General features: G+C 36.6%; 1 protein-coding gene and 1 non-coding gene across 5 annotated transcripts; one reads left to right on the top strand and one right to left on the bottom strand.

Annotated features, from left to right (window-relative positions):
* The first annotated feature begins 373 nt into the window (after positions 1–373).
* EIF5A2 (eukaryotic translation initiation factor 5A2) lies at positions 374–14,167 on the top strand. 4 transcript variants are annotated; one of them, XR_007127497.1, is made up of 6 exons: positions 374–517; positions 1,232–1,431; positions 1,968–2,072; positions 8,733–8,864; positions 9,429–11,440; positions 11,923–14,167. XR_007127497.1 is itself a non-coding variant. In XM_047730415.1 (5 exons), exons 2-5 carry the CDS (start codon positions 1,267–1,269, stop codon positions 9,452–9,454), a joined length of 384 nt encoding a protein of 127 aa, XP_047586371.1. In that variant the 5' UTR covers positions 374–517; positions 1,232–1,266; the 3' UTR covers positions 9,455–14,167. The 4 variants fall into 4 exon arrangements, 3 of the variants coding, with proteins under 3 accessions (XP_047586371.1, XP_047586355.1, XP_047586361.1); XM_047730415.1 differs by having other exon boundaries at positions 8,733–8,820; positions 9,429–14,167; XM_047730399.1 differs by having other exon boundaries at positions 9,429–14,167.
* On the bottom strand, positions 8,296–8,438 carry LOC125090032 (small nucleolar RNA SNORA67). The gene has a single exon (XR_007124145.1). It is a non-coding gene; the product is annotated as a small nucleolar RNA SNORA67 (small nucleolar RNA).
* Positions 14,168–15,318: the final 1,151 nt, after the last annotated feature.

Below are 15,318 nucleotides of genomic sequence, written 5' to 3'. Positions count from 1 at the left end.
GGACACCCGTTGAATTCGCGTGCCTCCCGCCTCCTGACAACAGTCGCGCGACAACCACCACGCATCTGAAGGCAAGGGCCACCAAGCGCGCGGTTTGGTTCCAGCTAACTTCGACTGGGACCCTGGCGCAACGAACCCAAAAGTTTGAGGTACAAGCTTACTTACCTTTGAGTTCACCCTCCGCAACCGCACTCCAGAAAGTGCTCTTCACGCCGGAAGTGCATTAATCCGCAGCACATGGGGTTGCCAGGGCGCGCTTCACGTGACTGGGCGGGGCCTCGGGAACGTTGTAACCAATGGTAGCCCGAGGGGGCGGTGCCTGTGACGCGCCGGGACCTATCCCGGAAGTGGGGCTGAGGTGGGGGCGGGAAAGGGCGGGGAGGCCGGGGTGTGGAAAGTGTGGCGGCCCCGCCCCGTCTCTTGGAACTGCCGGGGCCGCCACCGCTGCTGCCGCCGCCGCAGCTGTAGGGGACCGGCGCCGGTGCGCAGGCGAAAGGATCTCTTTCCCTGCTGAAAGGTGAAGACAGGGGGAAAGCTGGGGGGCCGGGACCGGCGCTAGGCAGAGCCGGAGAAGGCGGCCGGAGAAGGTGGCGGGCGCCGAGTCCAGAACGAGGGAAGGAGGAAGGATGGCTGGGGGAACCGAGGCGAGCGCGGGACCTGCTAGGGCTCAGGCCCATGCGGGGCCGGGCCCGGCCGGGCCGGGGATGCCGGCAGGACAAGGGGGCGCCTGAGAGGCCGGGGCGACGGCACGGCAGGCTGAAGGGCGGAATGCAAGCCTGCTGCCAGAGGGCCAGGTGCTTTTGGCTAGGTCCCGTTATCCCCATTCTTCGCGGGGACGTGCGGCCTGGGCTGGGTCCCCCGCAGTGGGATCAGGGCGGTGGCGGAGGGCCGGGTGGCGCGGCGCGATGCGGGAAGGTCGCCGGCTTCTCTTGCGGTGGGACAATGGGGGCCGGGATTTGCTGCCCCCAGCGCGGGTGAGTGCCCAAGGCGGGTATCCCCCTCACCCCCAGCGAGCTCATCTGCGACTTCCCTCCCCATCTCCCCACTTCTCCAGCAAAGGTTGGAAAAGTTTATAGAGGCCGGAGTTAGAACGTGCCCACTCTTCTTGGGTGGGTGTTCTATAAATGAAAAAATCTATTGATCCATGATGCTTGGAACGTAACCTGTCCGAGATGCGATGTTTCTCTGCCTGCGTTCCCGTTGTTAAAAAGCAAACAAACTTTTTGCGTAGTTCCCTCGGAAAAGCTACCATCTCCCCAGCCCACCATGGCGGATGAAATTGATTTCACTACTGGAGATGCTGGAGCTTCCAGCACTTACCCTATGCAGTGCTCGGCCCTGCGCAAAAACGGCTTCGTGGTTCTCAAAGGACGACCATGCAAAATAGTGGAGATGTCAACTTCCAAAACTGGAAAGCACGGTCATGCCAAGGTAAGTGCCCTTCCAGATCTCTCTTTGCGTTGGGATTTTGATCATTTGTGTTCCAGTACGGAACATGAGAGTTCCATATTTATAACTTTGCAATAATTACATTTTCTTCTTACCACAATTTCGGGGTGACCAGCTATTGCTTTGAACACTGAAAGGTAGCATTTCCTTTTTGGGCCTTTACAATGTTTCATTAGCTGGTAACTGAAACTTTCCTGAATCCTAGTGACTTAGAATATCTGTTCAGTTTATAGATGAGAAATCCTGTTCTAACATTAACTTCATTTCTCTTATGCACTCTTATAATTGAATTACTGGGCTGTATATGATCCTGGGTCTCCGTATGTCACGAAAGTGTTTAGTTGTTCACTGCTTCTGAATTCTATGACCACTGCATTTTATTTTTAAGAAAATAAAATTAGATGACCTTGGAAGGAGAAAGAATCTGTCATAATCAGCTTTGGTATTGTGCTATGTGTATGTAATGAGTGATATACTTGGCAAAGATAACAGGTTTCCTGTTCTCCCTTCTTTGTTAGGTTCACCTTGTTGGAATTGATATTTTCACCGGCAAAAAATATGAAGATATTTGCCCTTCTACTCACAACATGGATGTTCCAAATATTAAGAGAAATGATTATCAAGTGAGTACTAACTTTCTTTAAAATGATGCTTTATTTCTCAAAGTTGCAAATACATTCTATCGACTGTAATTTAACAAAAGCTGGTAGTAGTTTTGTAGATTTTTCTAACCAAATATTAGGCACCACCTATCTTAGAAATTGGAAAGATAGTGATAGTTATCCCTTGTACCTTATCTAGAATTATGGTTAATTTGCCATTTTAAAAAATATTTTTGCATTTTTAGTTGAACATGTCTCAGACCACATGACTGCATATTGTGACTGATAAGGTCAAGGTTTAGGAAACTACTATTGTCTTTGTTGTAAAATACTGCCAATTTAGATAACTCCCTCCCCAATGTTTTATTTCTTTTCACTTCTCAAACCTAAGATTTTTTTTTTTTAATTTATTTATTTGACAGAGAGAGATCACAAGTAAGTGGGTGGGGGGGGCGGCAGAACAGGCTCCCTGCTGAGCAGAGAGCCCAATGCGGGACTCGATCCCAGGACCCTGGGATCATGACCTGAGCCAAAGGCAGAGGCTTAACCCACTGAGCCACCCAGGCGCCCCTCAAACCTAAGATTTTTAAGAAATCATTGGAATTCATGTTCTACCACCCAAGTTTGTGAATTAATGCATATAAGTCAGAATTTGGTATTCTTAAATAGGAAGTAACTTGAAAGCCATTAATACAAAGAAAGTACATGGCCGCTGCATATGGTAAAAAACATGCAAAACTATGTAATTGTTTTATTTACATTCAGTGACCATGCTGTGACCTTTGGTTAAATTATAGGTATATACTTCCAACTTTTAGTTCCAGTTATGCATTTGGATAGGTCATGTTTAATGATAGCATTTTGTTGTTGTGGACTATTGGTGGTAACCAACCATTGACCTCATAGGATGTGGGAGCTCAGATTAAGCATAACTAAAGTCTATCTTGTAAGTCTTCAATCTCACTGTCAAGCATACATTCATAGAACTCTTTTCTGTTCATTTTACACAGTGAAAAATACAAGTGTGACACTTAGAGTTTTTGTTCATTTTAAACTAATTTCTTACTTACTATACCTTTTATTGTGTTGCATAATCTTCAAAGCATGCTACCATCAACTACAGTTAACATATGATTTCCTTTTACTCTTTGTCCACATGTAAAAATATTTTACATAGTTTTAGTCTAGTAAGCAGTTTTATATTTTTACTTTCCCTCTTATAAATGTTTTCAAGGTTGCTTTGGAGTCTTTGTAGAAATTTGAATTGTCTTATTATAATAATAGCATATGGGGCTTCTTTTTCATCAGGTAATTTGGGTTTGGACCTAGTTCTGTCACTTTCTAGCTGGATGACCTTGGACAAATTACACAATCTCTCTGAGCCTCACTTTTCCTTTCTACAAAGTAAGGATAATGTAAGGATTAAATGAGAAAATGTATCCCATAATTACCTCATCACTAGATATGTACCAAAAAGTAGTTCTATTCTGCTCCCCCTTTCCTTGTATAAATATTCCATCTCATCATTTCATTATACTTGGAGCACCTTATTTAGACATGGCTTATAGTGGGTGCTCAATAAACTTTTGTTAAATGCATATGGGAGTATTCATTGAAGTAAGTATAGTGCAGCTAAGGCTAAGCATAGAGTTTTCTTTTGCCAAAAATGGATTTCTCTTTTCATCCCTAACATGTGAATGCTTTGAATGTTCAATATTCATTGTATATATTAATATGCATTCGATATAGAATGGTTTTGCCTTTAAGTGTTTCAGAAAGATAGTATCAGTAGTTTATCAGTAATTACTACTATGATCAAATTAATCAATCATTGATTGGACCTCAAGATTTAACATAAAGGAAAAATTTGGTTTGGGTTTTATTTGGGAATATAGCAGGCTATAGGAGAATGAGGTAAGTGAGCACAAGATTTTAAATAAAAACAGGACTACTGACAATGTCAAGTCACATAGCAACCTTAGGCAAAAAGGAAAAATCAGTAATTCAAATTCTGTCTTATTTAAATTTTGAAATTGTGTTCATCATGGAATTTTTGCATTAATTCTAATTTTAAAATATTTGATCACTGAAAAGTTTTTCTGGTGCCATCTTAAATTTTGCCCTCAAAATTAGTGCCTCACTTGCCTTATCCTGTCTCAACCTTTGGTATGTAGTCTACGCTGTATCATGGATAAAAGAATGACTCAAGCCAGACAGGCTGGGTCCAAATCCTTACTTTAACACTTAAGAATTATATGACCTTACGTGGCAAGTTACTTAACCTCTTGCCTTTTTATCTCTATTTATAAAATGAGGATAAGAATAATAAACTCCTCATGGGATCATTGTGAGGTTTAGTTAGTTAACACTTAGAGCAGTGCCTTGTACAGTAAGTACTCAGTAAGCACATCCCTTTGTTATCAAGTCAACATATGATACTTATTTCTGTTCATTTAAAAAATTTAGCTCTGTGAGTCTTTTCAGTTATATTTATTGTGCTGTGGTGGTCTTCATGAACCTGTCCACACTGAATAAATACAAGGTATGAACCTGGAGTTGGGAGGAAAAAGCTTCTATCAAAGACAATATTGGAACAATTGGCAAGTTTGAGTGGACTATATATTAAATAACATTTTAGCAATACTACATTTTTTAATTTTGAAAAATAAGCTAATTATATAAGAGTTTGCTTTCTTAGGAAAACACACTGAAGTATTAATCGCTAAAGAGTTGTGATGTTTAAGCATACTCTCAAATGGTTCGGTAAAAAGAAGAAAAGAATAAGAATGTATATTGTATGTATTTTATGTATTCCTATACCCAGAAAGAGAAAAAATGCACATGTAGTTAAATGTTAACAGTGGACAAGTCTGGGGGAAAAATATGGGAATTTGATTTATTATTTTTGTAACTTTTTGGTATATCTGAAAATTTATAATTTATATAGAAAGATAAAATAATTTTCATTAATTAATTCTATTTTCTATAGTTTAGTTTTATTTTTGAAAGCTTTAATTTTATTTCACATAATTTATTTTAGTAAGATGTTTAATTTTTAAAATATGTTTTACTAGATGTTTTATAATGTCTATACATTTTTTATTTGAAATGCTTTTTATTTCATCCCGCATTTTAACTTCTGGATTCTTAACTCTTTAGAAATAAAAACCAACATTATATAAATAAATACTGAGTATCAGTATTATTATTTGGCTTTTATGTTTTAGTCACTAATGACAGTGGAAACTTTAATTCTTAAAATAGACAAATTCTACTTCAGGGAATTGCTAAAGGGGCCTAAATCAAAAAGATCTACCTTGTAAGCCTGTGGCTAATTGTTTAAAATTATACAATAAATGATCTGGGAAAACTGGACAACCACATGCAAAAGAATGAAATTAGACTATCATACATCATACTCAAAAATTAACTCAAAATGGGTTAAAGACTTGAATATAAGACCTGAAACCACAAAACTAGAAGAAAATGTCGGTGGCAAGCTTCCTGACATTGGCCTTGGCATTAAGTTTTTGGATCTGACACCAAAAGCAAAGGCAGCAAAAGCAAAAATAAGCAAGTGGGACTACCTCAAACTAAGAAACTTCTGTAAGAAACTTTCTTTTTTTTTTTTTAAGATTTTTTTTAATTCATTTACTAGAATGAGAGAGAGCATGAGAGGGGAGAAGGTCAGAGGGAGAAGCAGACTCCCTGCATAGCTGGGAGACCAATGTGGGACTCGATCCCGGGACTCTGGGATCATGAACTGAGCCAAAGGCAGTGGCTTAACGAACTGAGCCACCCAGGTGCCCTGTAAGGAACTTTCTGCAAAGGAAACCATCAAGATGAAAGGGCAATCTACTGAATGGGAGAAAATATTTGCAAAACATATATCCAGTAATATCCAAAATATATAAAGAATTCAACTCAGTGGGGGGGAAAAAACCCAAAAAACAAAAAACCCAAGCAATTTGATTTAAAAATGGGCAGAGGATTTAAATAGACATTTTTCTGAGAAAGAGATAAAAATGGCCAGTGGGTATAGGAGAAGTTCAACATCACTAATTGCCAGGGAAATTCAAATTAAAATCACAATGAGATATCACCTGATACCTGTTAGAATGGCTATTATCAAAAAGACAAAAAGTAACAAGTGTTGGAGAAGATTTGGAGAAAAGGAACCTTCATGCACTGTTTCTGGGAATGTAAATTGGTACATCCACTATTGAAAACAATATGGAGGTTCCTCAAAAAATAAAAGTAGAACTACCATATGAACCTCCTATACCACTTCTGGGTATTTATATAAAGAAAATGTAGGGACGCCTGGGTGGCTCAGTGAGTTAAAGCCTCTGCCTTCGGCTCGGGTCATGGTCCCAGGATCCTGGGGTGCTGGGGTCCTGAGATCGAGCCCTGCATCGGGCTCTCTGCTCCGTGGGGAGCCTGCTTCCTCCTCTCTCTCTCTGCCTGCCTCTCTGCCTACTTGTGATCTCAGTCTGTCAAATGAATAAATAAAATATTTAAAAAAGAAAGAAAGAAAATGTAAACACTAATTTCAAAAGATAGATGCAACTAGATGTTCATTGCAGCAATATTTACAAGTCAAGGTATGGAAATAATCTAAATGTCCATTAATGGACAAATGGATAAAGAAGATGTGATATATATATATATATATATATACACACACACACACACACACACACAAGGGACTACTACTCAGCCATAAAAATGTTGGGAAGTGTTGACATTTGCAACAACCTGGATGGACCTTGAATATATTATGCAAAGTGAAATAAGAGAGAGAAAGAGAAGTAGTGTATGATTTCACTTACATGTGAAATTAAAAAACAAATGAACAAGAACAAAACAGAACTTACAGAGCAGATTAGTAGTTGGTTATTAAAAAGGAAGGGGTGGGAGATGAGCAAAATGGGTAAAATGGGTCAATTGTACGGTGACAGATGGTAACTAGACTTATTGTAGTGATCACTTTGTAGTATATACAAAGATTGGTATGATCAAGAAAAACTACATTTCTGCTTCAACCTCATGTCCCATTCCTCTACCAACCACCTTACATATGTTTGAGTGACGTAAAGATGAGTTAAAAGTATTTGTGGTTGCTTTGTAGGATGGTTTTTTGTTTTTGAGATTTTAGACATGCATAAAAGCTGAAATCTCTTGTTGGGGTATCTGTGGAAAGCCATAGCCAGATTTGGTAGTGCCATAGAAGAGAGCTTTGAAATCTATCTCTATGGTATGCTTGTGTTATGTCATAGTAGTTACAGGAAGGTAAGGATCATATCTTTGACCCCTTTTGTGTTTGTCAATGTTAGCAGCTTGAATTCTAAACAACTGCCTTTTATAAAATCTGTTAAAAATACAGGCATACTGATGGTGTATATGCTTTGAGAATAAATGAGTACAGCCTATTTCCTCATTCCTATAATAAAAAAAAATTGAGTGATATCAGAATTGCCCTTTCGAAGGTTAGACTGGGTTTGTCTCATTAATGTCATCAACATTCGTGTTTGTCTTTTAAAAAATCTAATGTTGTTAGTAGTAAACTGAACACCCAGAAGTTTTCCACCGAAGTTTGTCATAATCAAATTATAAAACACATTGTAATCATAGAAAACGAAAATTAACTTTATCCCCATGAATGGGAAAACAGTTAAATCAGTTAACAATCTATCTATACAGTTGTGAAGTGATTAAAGAGACTAAGGTAGGTCCTTAGTTTCCAATTTGGAAAAATTTCTAAGACATATTGTTAAGTGAAAACAACTTGCTGAAAAATACCTGTAATGTCCCATGTATTTTTTTTCTCTAGCCTCAAAAAGTGACATTTATTCAAAGAAAAAAAAATGGCAAGATGTCCATCCCATGGCTCCCTTCCCTCCCCATGCCTGAACCCTAGGTAGGGCTAGAGAGCAGGGCAGCCCCTCAGATAATGTAGCAACATTAGGTGCATCTCCTCAACGGAGGTGTTGTAGAAGGTGTCAATGTCTTGAAGAGTCCTCTTGTCATCTTCTGTCACCATGTTGATGGCCACACCCCAAGAGCCAAATCATCCACCACAACCAATTCTGTGGATATAGTTTTCTCCTTTGGGGGGAATGTCATAGTTGTAACTAAAGAAACCTGCTATCCATTGATGCCTCTGGTCTAGTGTGAAGGGAGAGGATAGCTTCAGCATGTGAATGAGAAGAGGGCACAATCTGTCCAGAATGGATTGAAGTGTATGTGTAGGCAGCCAAAGGAAAGCAAAGGAAACAAACATCCCCTCTCCCCCAACAACCTAAGGCATGCCAGATTTTATTCCAAGTTGCTACTTTCCTAGAGAGGGGCACAAGCAGGCCCCTTGGAAAGGGAATCACTTTGGATTCCCTTTTATTTTTTTTTAAAGCAGATATATTTGTATTGTGTACATAAATGTGAATTCTTTAGGACATACTATATATAGATTTGGGGGAAGGTGGTATGCAGGAAGAAGTGAACTTACACTTTTAGTCTCTACGGCTCTTATACTTTTGTATGTTCAGCAGTTTTAAGCTCTAAGAGTATATTAATGTGTTACTGTGTACCTATACAAATTAATGTGGATTGCAACTTAACTATGTAAATATTACAGAGTGAATATAATCTAATCAGTGCAAATTGTATAATTTATTTTAATAGCTAATATGCATTCAGGATGGTTACCTTTCCCTGCTGACAGAAACTGGTGAAGTTCGTGAGGATCTTAAGCTGCCAGAAGGTGAACTAGGTAAAGAAATAGAAGGAAAATACAATGCAGGTGAAGATGTACAGGTAAAGACCTATGGGGGGATTGCTTTTTATAAAAACTTCGGCCTAATCTAGTTAGCAAAATATGCCAACTATGAAATACAGTTCTTAAATACTGCTGAAATGGAAAATGATCTCTGTTAAGAGTTTTCCCATGATACCCTTAAAGACCCATTACCAAAGAAAGTATTAAAGTTCACCTTTTGCTAGGTAGACACTGCCAACCCCAAATTTGTTTTGAAGATCAGGATCTGCACTATTAAGAATGAGAAAAGTGTTTTGGGAATGCTAAAGCATCAAGATGATTTACCCCATCTTTGTTATAACTCTCAGAAGTGTAACATCTAATGAATATTGAGGCAATTATAGCTCTTTTCTCCCTGTTCCCTGGAATTTATCTTAAAACCACAATTAGAGAAATTGTGCTTTGGAAATCTATGAAGGAAGTCGATTATCTAGTCTTGGGATGCTTCTTTCCAAAGTCAGTGTGTATAAAATATCCGTAAATACCCAGTATGTAATAAATAAAATATATCTTATAGAGTATTGCCTTCTAAATAATTTTTTGCCTGCATTTTTCCATTCTAGGTGTCTGTTATGTGTGCAATGAGTGAAGAATATGCTGTAGCCATAAAGCCCTGCAAATAAATGGGACCATCAGGCATGAGCAAAATGTTTAGGTCTGGACCAACCACAGATCTAAAGTTTGGTTCTAAGTTGTCACCAAAGCTATTGCCTTCATAAGCAACCTCATTTCTTTTTTAATTGTTTTGAAATTGTACTGAGTTCGTTTTACAGGCATTTGGTAACTTAAAAGAATCAAGATGTAAAATTCTGGTTTTTTTAGTTTTGTAGGTGTCTCCCCTATACCTTTCCTGTGGTTTTCAGTGAGTCCAAGAAACAGATAAGATGGCTTCAGCAGATATGATTTGTCTGAGCAAATCATTCCTGAATTTTAGTTGATAAATAAACCAGGGTTTTAAATCAGACAATGTAGCATCTAGTGGTATTGAAGTACCACATTTAAGTTGAATTGTTCTGCATTAATTTCAGACTTACAGAATAAGTAGATTATGGATTGGAATTGTCACAGCTTCAGCCTGTGTGTGGCAAGCACAAATCCTTAAACAGAAATCATGTTATCGAAAAGTGTCGGTTATCTTGGTAGGCATGTGTAGCCACCTGTATTACCTCAGTCATACTTTTCTTTGCCAAATTGTTGGAGGACTAAACATAACCTATATAGTGATTTGATACCTGCTAGTGGTTGACAAAGAGGCATTGAACTGTCTGGTGACTATTATTAGCCAGACATTATAAAGGAGTCTGCAAGGAACAGTGGCACAGTGCGTTGGTTAGAACTCCAGGTCTTTACTGGAGGCCTGTGTAATCAGCATAAAAATAGGAAGTTTCTTTCTAGTTATGTTTTTGCTTTTTCCTTTTGTTCTCTTTCTGTATTTAAAGGAGTGACCCACTTTATAGGATATTATACCGTGCTTTTTACCAATTATGTTAAATAAATTGTTGTTATTTATAGTAGTCACTCCTTTCCAACCATTTTTAAGGAGTTTTTTTGACATTAAAATATTTAATTGTCAGACAAAAACTGGAAATTCTTACTTTAAATTGGTTTGGAACATTGTTAAATTTATGTACACTTTTTCTAAAGTGAAATGAAAGTAAATCATGGAAGAAGAGTTATTTTATACAATAATTATTTTACTTATTTTAAGAAGTACATGTATTTTTTCTTCTGATTGTTATTTACTTAATTCAGTTACTGGTATGAAACATAACTAGGAAAGAATTCTACAAACCAAATTATTTTAAAAACTGTTTTAGGTGAGTCAGCTACATTTCTCTTTAGTCTTTTGGATTGTGATATCTTATTTCCAGGATTCTAGACATGGTCACAGGGTTTGTGAGGACCTTTGACTTAATAACAATCATATTGAAATGAAACTTAGAACAAAATCACTACTTTACTAATACCTTCATTCTCTAAGACTGAATATGAAACCGTTCCCATCATCCCTTGCCCTCTGGAAGGTCTTTGTTTCTATCATCTAGAGGAAAACATACATGATGCTGTAACTCATCTAATCAGTGACTGAATATAGCATTAGGAATAGAAGATCCCAAAGGTTTCAGTTACTTAATTTGTGCACATTTTAAAATCTTGTATTGGCTTCAACAAACCCATTTGGAAAGAAACAAGATACTTTAAGAGAAATGCAAGGAGAATTCTAAAGCACAAGAAATACTGAGATTGTAGTTAATCATTTTAGTGTAACATTTTAGCTTTTTCCTATCTAAAGCACAATTAGGAATTAGGCTAAATTCTTTCCAGTATTCCGTTTAAGTATCTACTATATTCTGCTCTACTTTTTTAGTACTCTGTACCATGTGTTTTACTTGTTGCTGGTTAGTATTGTTACCCACAGGAATCCCAGGAAGTTCTTAATCTGTGCTGCTTGCTGGTCACTCATATGACCCCAGTTAACCATATTAGTGTTCTGGTTTACTATTAATTCTGGATTAGCATGCCCTTGTTGTTCCTAACTTGTCAAACTTCACATAAATACATTTCCAATTGTGAGGTAAGCATATATAAATTATAATAATGCATCTCTTATCTTCCTACCTTGAATGGCAAAAGCTATTTATGCATAAATATTTTAAGTACAATAATGAAGTGTAAATACTCTTCTGACATATAATTATAAGTATAGATTTTAAAGATACGGGACCGTTTATTTTCACATAAGTCAATATATGTTTCTCTAGAACAAAATATTTCATTTAGTAAAGCTTTATAAATTGTATTAAAAAGGAAGCAGGTAAACATATTTTTTAACATAGAACAGAAGTGACTTCATTCTTTTTTGACATCAGAAATATTAAAAGTTGACTCCTAGTATTTGTTGTACTTTTTTGTAGCAAATGTTAAATATCACAGGTTACCATGTATAGAGTGTAGACTGTCCTGTTGCTAGATTATACAATGATAAATCATTTTTGTCTCCAAATTGTCACCAATTTATATATAATATTAACAAGTGAAATATTTGTTTCTTTCTAGAGCAACTTTTATTTCTACTGTGAAGACTTTATTATATCTTATTTGCTACTACAAAGTTGTATACCCTCTGAAATAGATCAAGTCATTGCTACTTCGACTTAGCATTTGCATCATCAACATAATTATGATGTTTCTTTCACTCTCCCCTCCAAGGGCTGTCTGTCACTTGAAATCGTTGCTAACCAAGCTCTTGAATCCGTTACCATTTATGGTATGAAATACTGTACCAATGCTTTATAGCGATTACCAAAACTCTCCTGCAGCCAGAGCATGATATCTTTAATAGGAGATGCTATCATAAAATGTTTAGGCTATAAAATTTGGGGACACAATTTTTCATTATAGCACAACGTGAGTGTGTGCAAATGCACACATAGCTTTGTATGTTTGTTCTTTTTACAAAATCCTTCCAACTTTTAAAAGTACTGTAGTCTGGTAGTGCCTCAAATGTTGGTAACTTTTTTTTTAATTTACAACTTTTCCAGAATTTGTTTTTGTAACTAAAGTTTCTCAATTAGATTATTTCTAGTTGAGCTGTAATTTGAATGCATTGTTCTCAGGGCTGTTTGTGCTAAGAGCTGAAGTTGCATTATTTTAAAGCTAACTGCCTGAAAATATAATACAGAAATTTCCCAAATTATAATACAATGATACATGCAAATAGAAAAATCCTTAACATCAATATACTTAACCTATATGCTAAGTATTAAAGAAAAAAAAAATGGGAACACTGGTAATCCCTATACTGGAATCTTGCCATATTTTTTTCATTTTGGAATAGAATTTGGTAGTCTTATCTTAGAACCCAAACCTTAATGATATACCTGAAAGCATTCCTTTGGCATGGACCCCAAAGATAGTTTTTAGAGCCAGAGAAAGATGTAGTGGCTCTCAAACATATTTAGGGACAACAGATCAAAAATTCATAATGCTCTTTTGTGTACATGAAAATGTTTACATACTGAATTCTATAGTATGAACTGGAAACAAATTTACTATGAGAAAATGTGGCTCTTGGGCAAAATAAGAGCAAACTATAAGCATATTTCCATAAACCATGTGTTATATTGAACTGATCAACAGATTAAAACTTTCTAACTTAGGCATAATATTTTATAGTTTTTAAGCCTTTTTTTCCTCCTAGCATTCAGACAAGTAATAGACAACAAAGGCTATGAAAAATTTATTGTGGAAAAAATCTTAAAATTGAGGAAATTCAATCTACTAACTTTATTCTATTAAATTTTTTTCCCTGAATTGGATATATGGCATCATTATTTGATTTTAGCAGGGAACATTTGGATTTAGCTTATGGAACACAGATGTTCTGTGAGAACATGACTTGAAGTCACTATATAATTTAATGTTTCCCCATTAAGTATACATCTAGACATCAACTTAACTACCAAGTGAGGTCAAGTGCCTGAAAAGTGCTGTCTACATCTAATTAGCTAGTTTTCCTCATGTCAAAGATGCATCTTATAGCAATGCATATCAGGCTTTCACCTACTAGAAATATACTTGTTGCCAAACTTTACCAACCACCACTATTCCTCTCGCCTTAGAATTGGGTGAAACCCATTTTACAATTGAGAGAGAGGTTCTTTTATGTATATGAAGAAGTCCCTAACACTATTTCTTGGTATTGGTAGACTTAGATTTAATCTTAGTTTGAGATTGTATTTTTTAAAAACTCTGGATGCTAAACTATATTCAGTGATGACTGTACAGCTTGTCGTAAGTCATAGTTATGATCTTTCTTGAGAGGAATTCTTTATTATGGTTAATACCTACTATAAATAAGCACTCTTGTGCTTGTTATAAAATATAATGCAAATACTAGTTCTATGCTAGAACAATGAAAATGACTAGTTCCATACTATTATGTACCTGTGTTCTCCTCTCCAAAAGGGAAATAGTGAAATGGCATTGTCTAATCCAGTGACGCGATATTAGTAACACACTTGGTTTTAGGTATAGGAGAATTCTTGCTTTTATCTACAGAGACTCATGTTTTAGCTAAAACTTTAAAATCGTAAGATCTGTAGTATGGATATTATAATTGTGCATTTTACATTTCAGAAATGGGTAAAATTCAAATGTTGTCTTTGGCTATACTAAAATATTGAAATCCTTTACATTATAGATAATGAACATCAATTGTAACTTTTTGTTACATTAGATATATTTGTCTGGTAACTTCATCAGTTATATTAAATAAAAATAAAGTCAACTTAACAGCTTGCCCTATTCTTGTACATGTACATTCCTAAAACCATTTCGTACTAGAAAACAGTGTGGATTAATGTGTTTAGCACTATTAAAAGAAAATCTAACTTGTCTTTACCATGTTTTTATAGTCTGAATCCTTACTAGAGAACACCCTAGCTTTAGGGCTAAGTGTTAATTTTTAAGTTTAGTTCTGTATTTGAGTACAATTTTGTTTTTATTTTTAAGCTTTTAATAGTTTTAAAATATGTAAAATAGTCCCATGGTTCAAAATTCTGTAGTTACAAGAGTGAAAACATATTCCCATCTTCATCCTTTCCCTTGCATTCTTCCAAAGACATTTAATGCAAGAGCAATTAATGTACCTCCCCTAACCCCTGATTTCCCAGACTCAGGTGTTCTCTACCAACATTGCTTTCCTCTTCCCACAGTGATATGAATGGTGTGATGAGTCCCTGAAGCAAACCCTTCATCCTTTTTCCAATCCTATGTGTAATCTACACCATTTGGACAGTTTTATCCCTAGATAGCCCAACCGTTTCTTCCTTTTACACACTGTACCATTCTAGAACATCTCCCACTCCGGCATATGAATCATGCTAAAAGACTACCATGGCAGTTGTGACCTCATATCCATGGCCAATATTATTGATATCCATACCTTTCCAAATCCAGTGAGATAATTGCGCAATAAAGGAAGTACCAGATTAGAGTCTTCCAGCTCTTAGTCCCATTCTTTTTGCCATTTGCAAATATCAGTAGCCTGGTCTCCCAGAGGGAAGCATGGGAGGAAAAAAAGAAGAGTGGAAAAGCTAATTATTTATTATGTGTCAGCCTGTCTTAATCTCCTCTCCTCCATCCCCAATCTTGTAATTAAATTCTATCCAAATAGAAGGTGTTCTTTGGAATTGCCACATTTAGAACTCATACTATCTATCTAAAGTATGTGTTCCACTAGGAATTTAAAATATCTATATGTGTACCGCAGAGATATTGTGGGCTGGGTTCCAGACCACTGCAATAAAGCGAATATCAAAACAAAGAGAGTCAAATGAATTTTTTGGTTTACCAGTACATGTAAAAGTTACATTAACAGTATACTATACTCTATTAAGTGTGCAATCCCATTATGTCTAAAAAGGCAAGGTACATACATGAATTTTAAAA

This window comes from Lutra lutra, chromosome 1 (genome assembly GCF_902655055.1).
Source record: "Lutra lutra chromosome 1, mLutLut1.2, whole genome shotgun sequence".
Lineage (NCBI taxonomy): Eukaryota > Metazoa > Chordata > Mammalia > Carnivora > Mustelidae > Lutra > Lutra lutra.
This window is presented reverse-complemented; position numbering and strand designations above follow the sequence as displayed.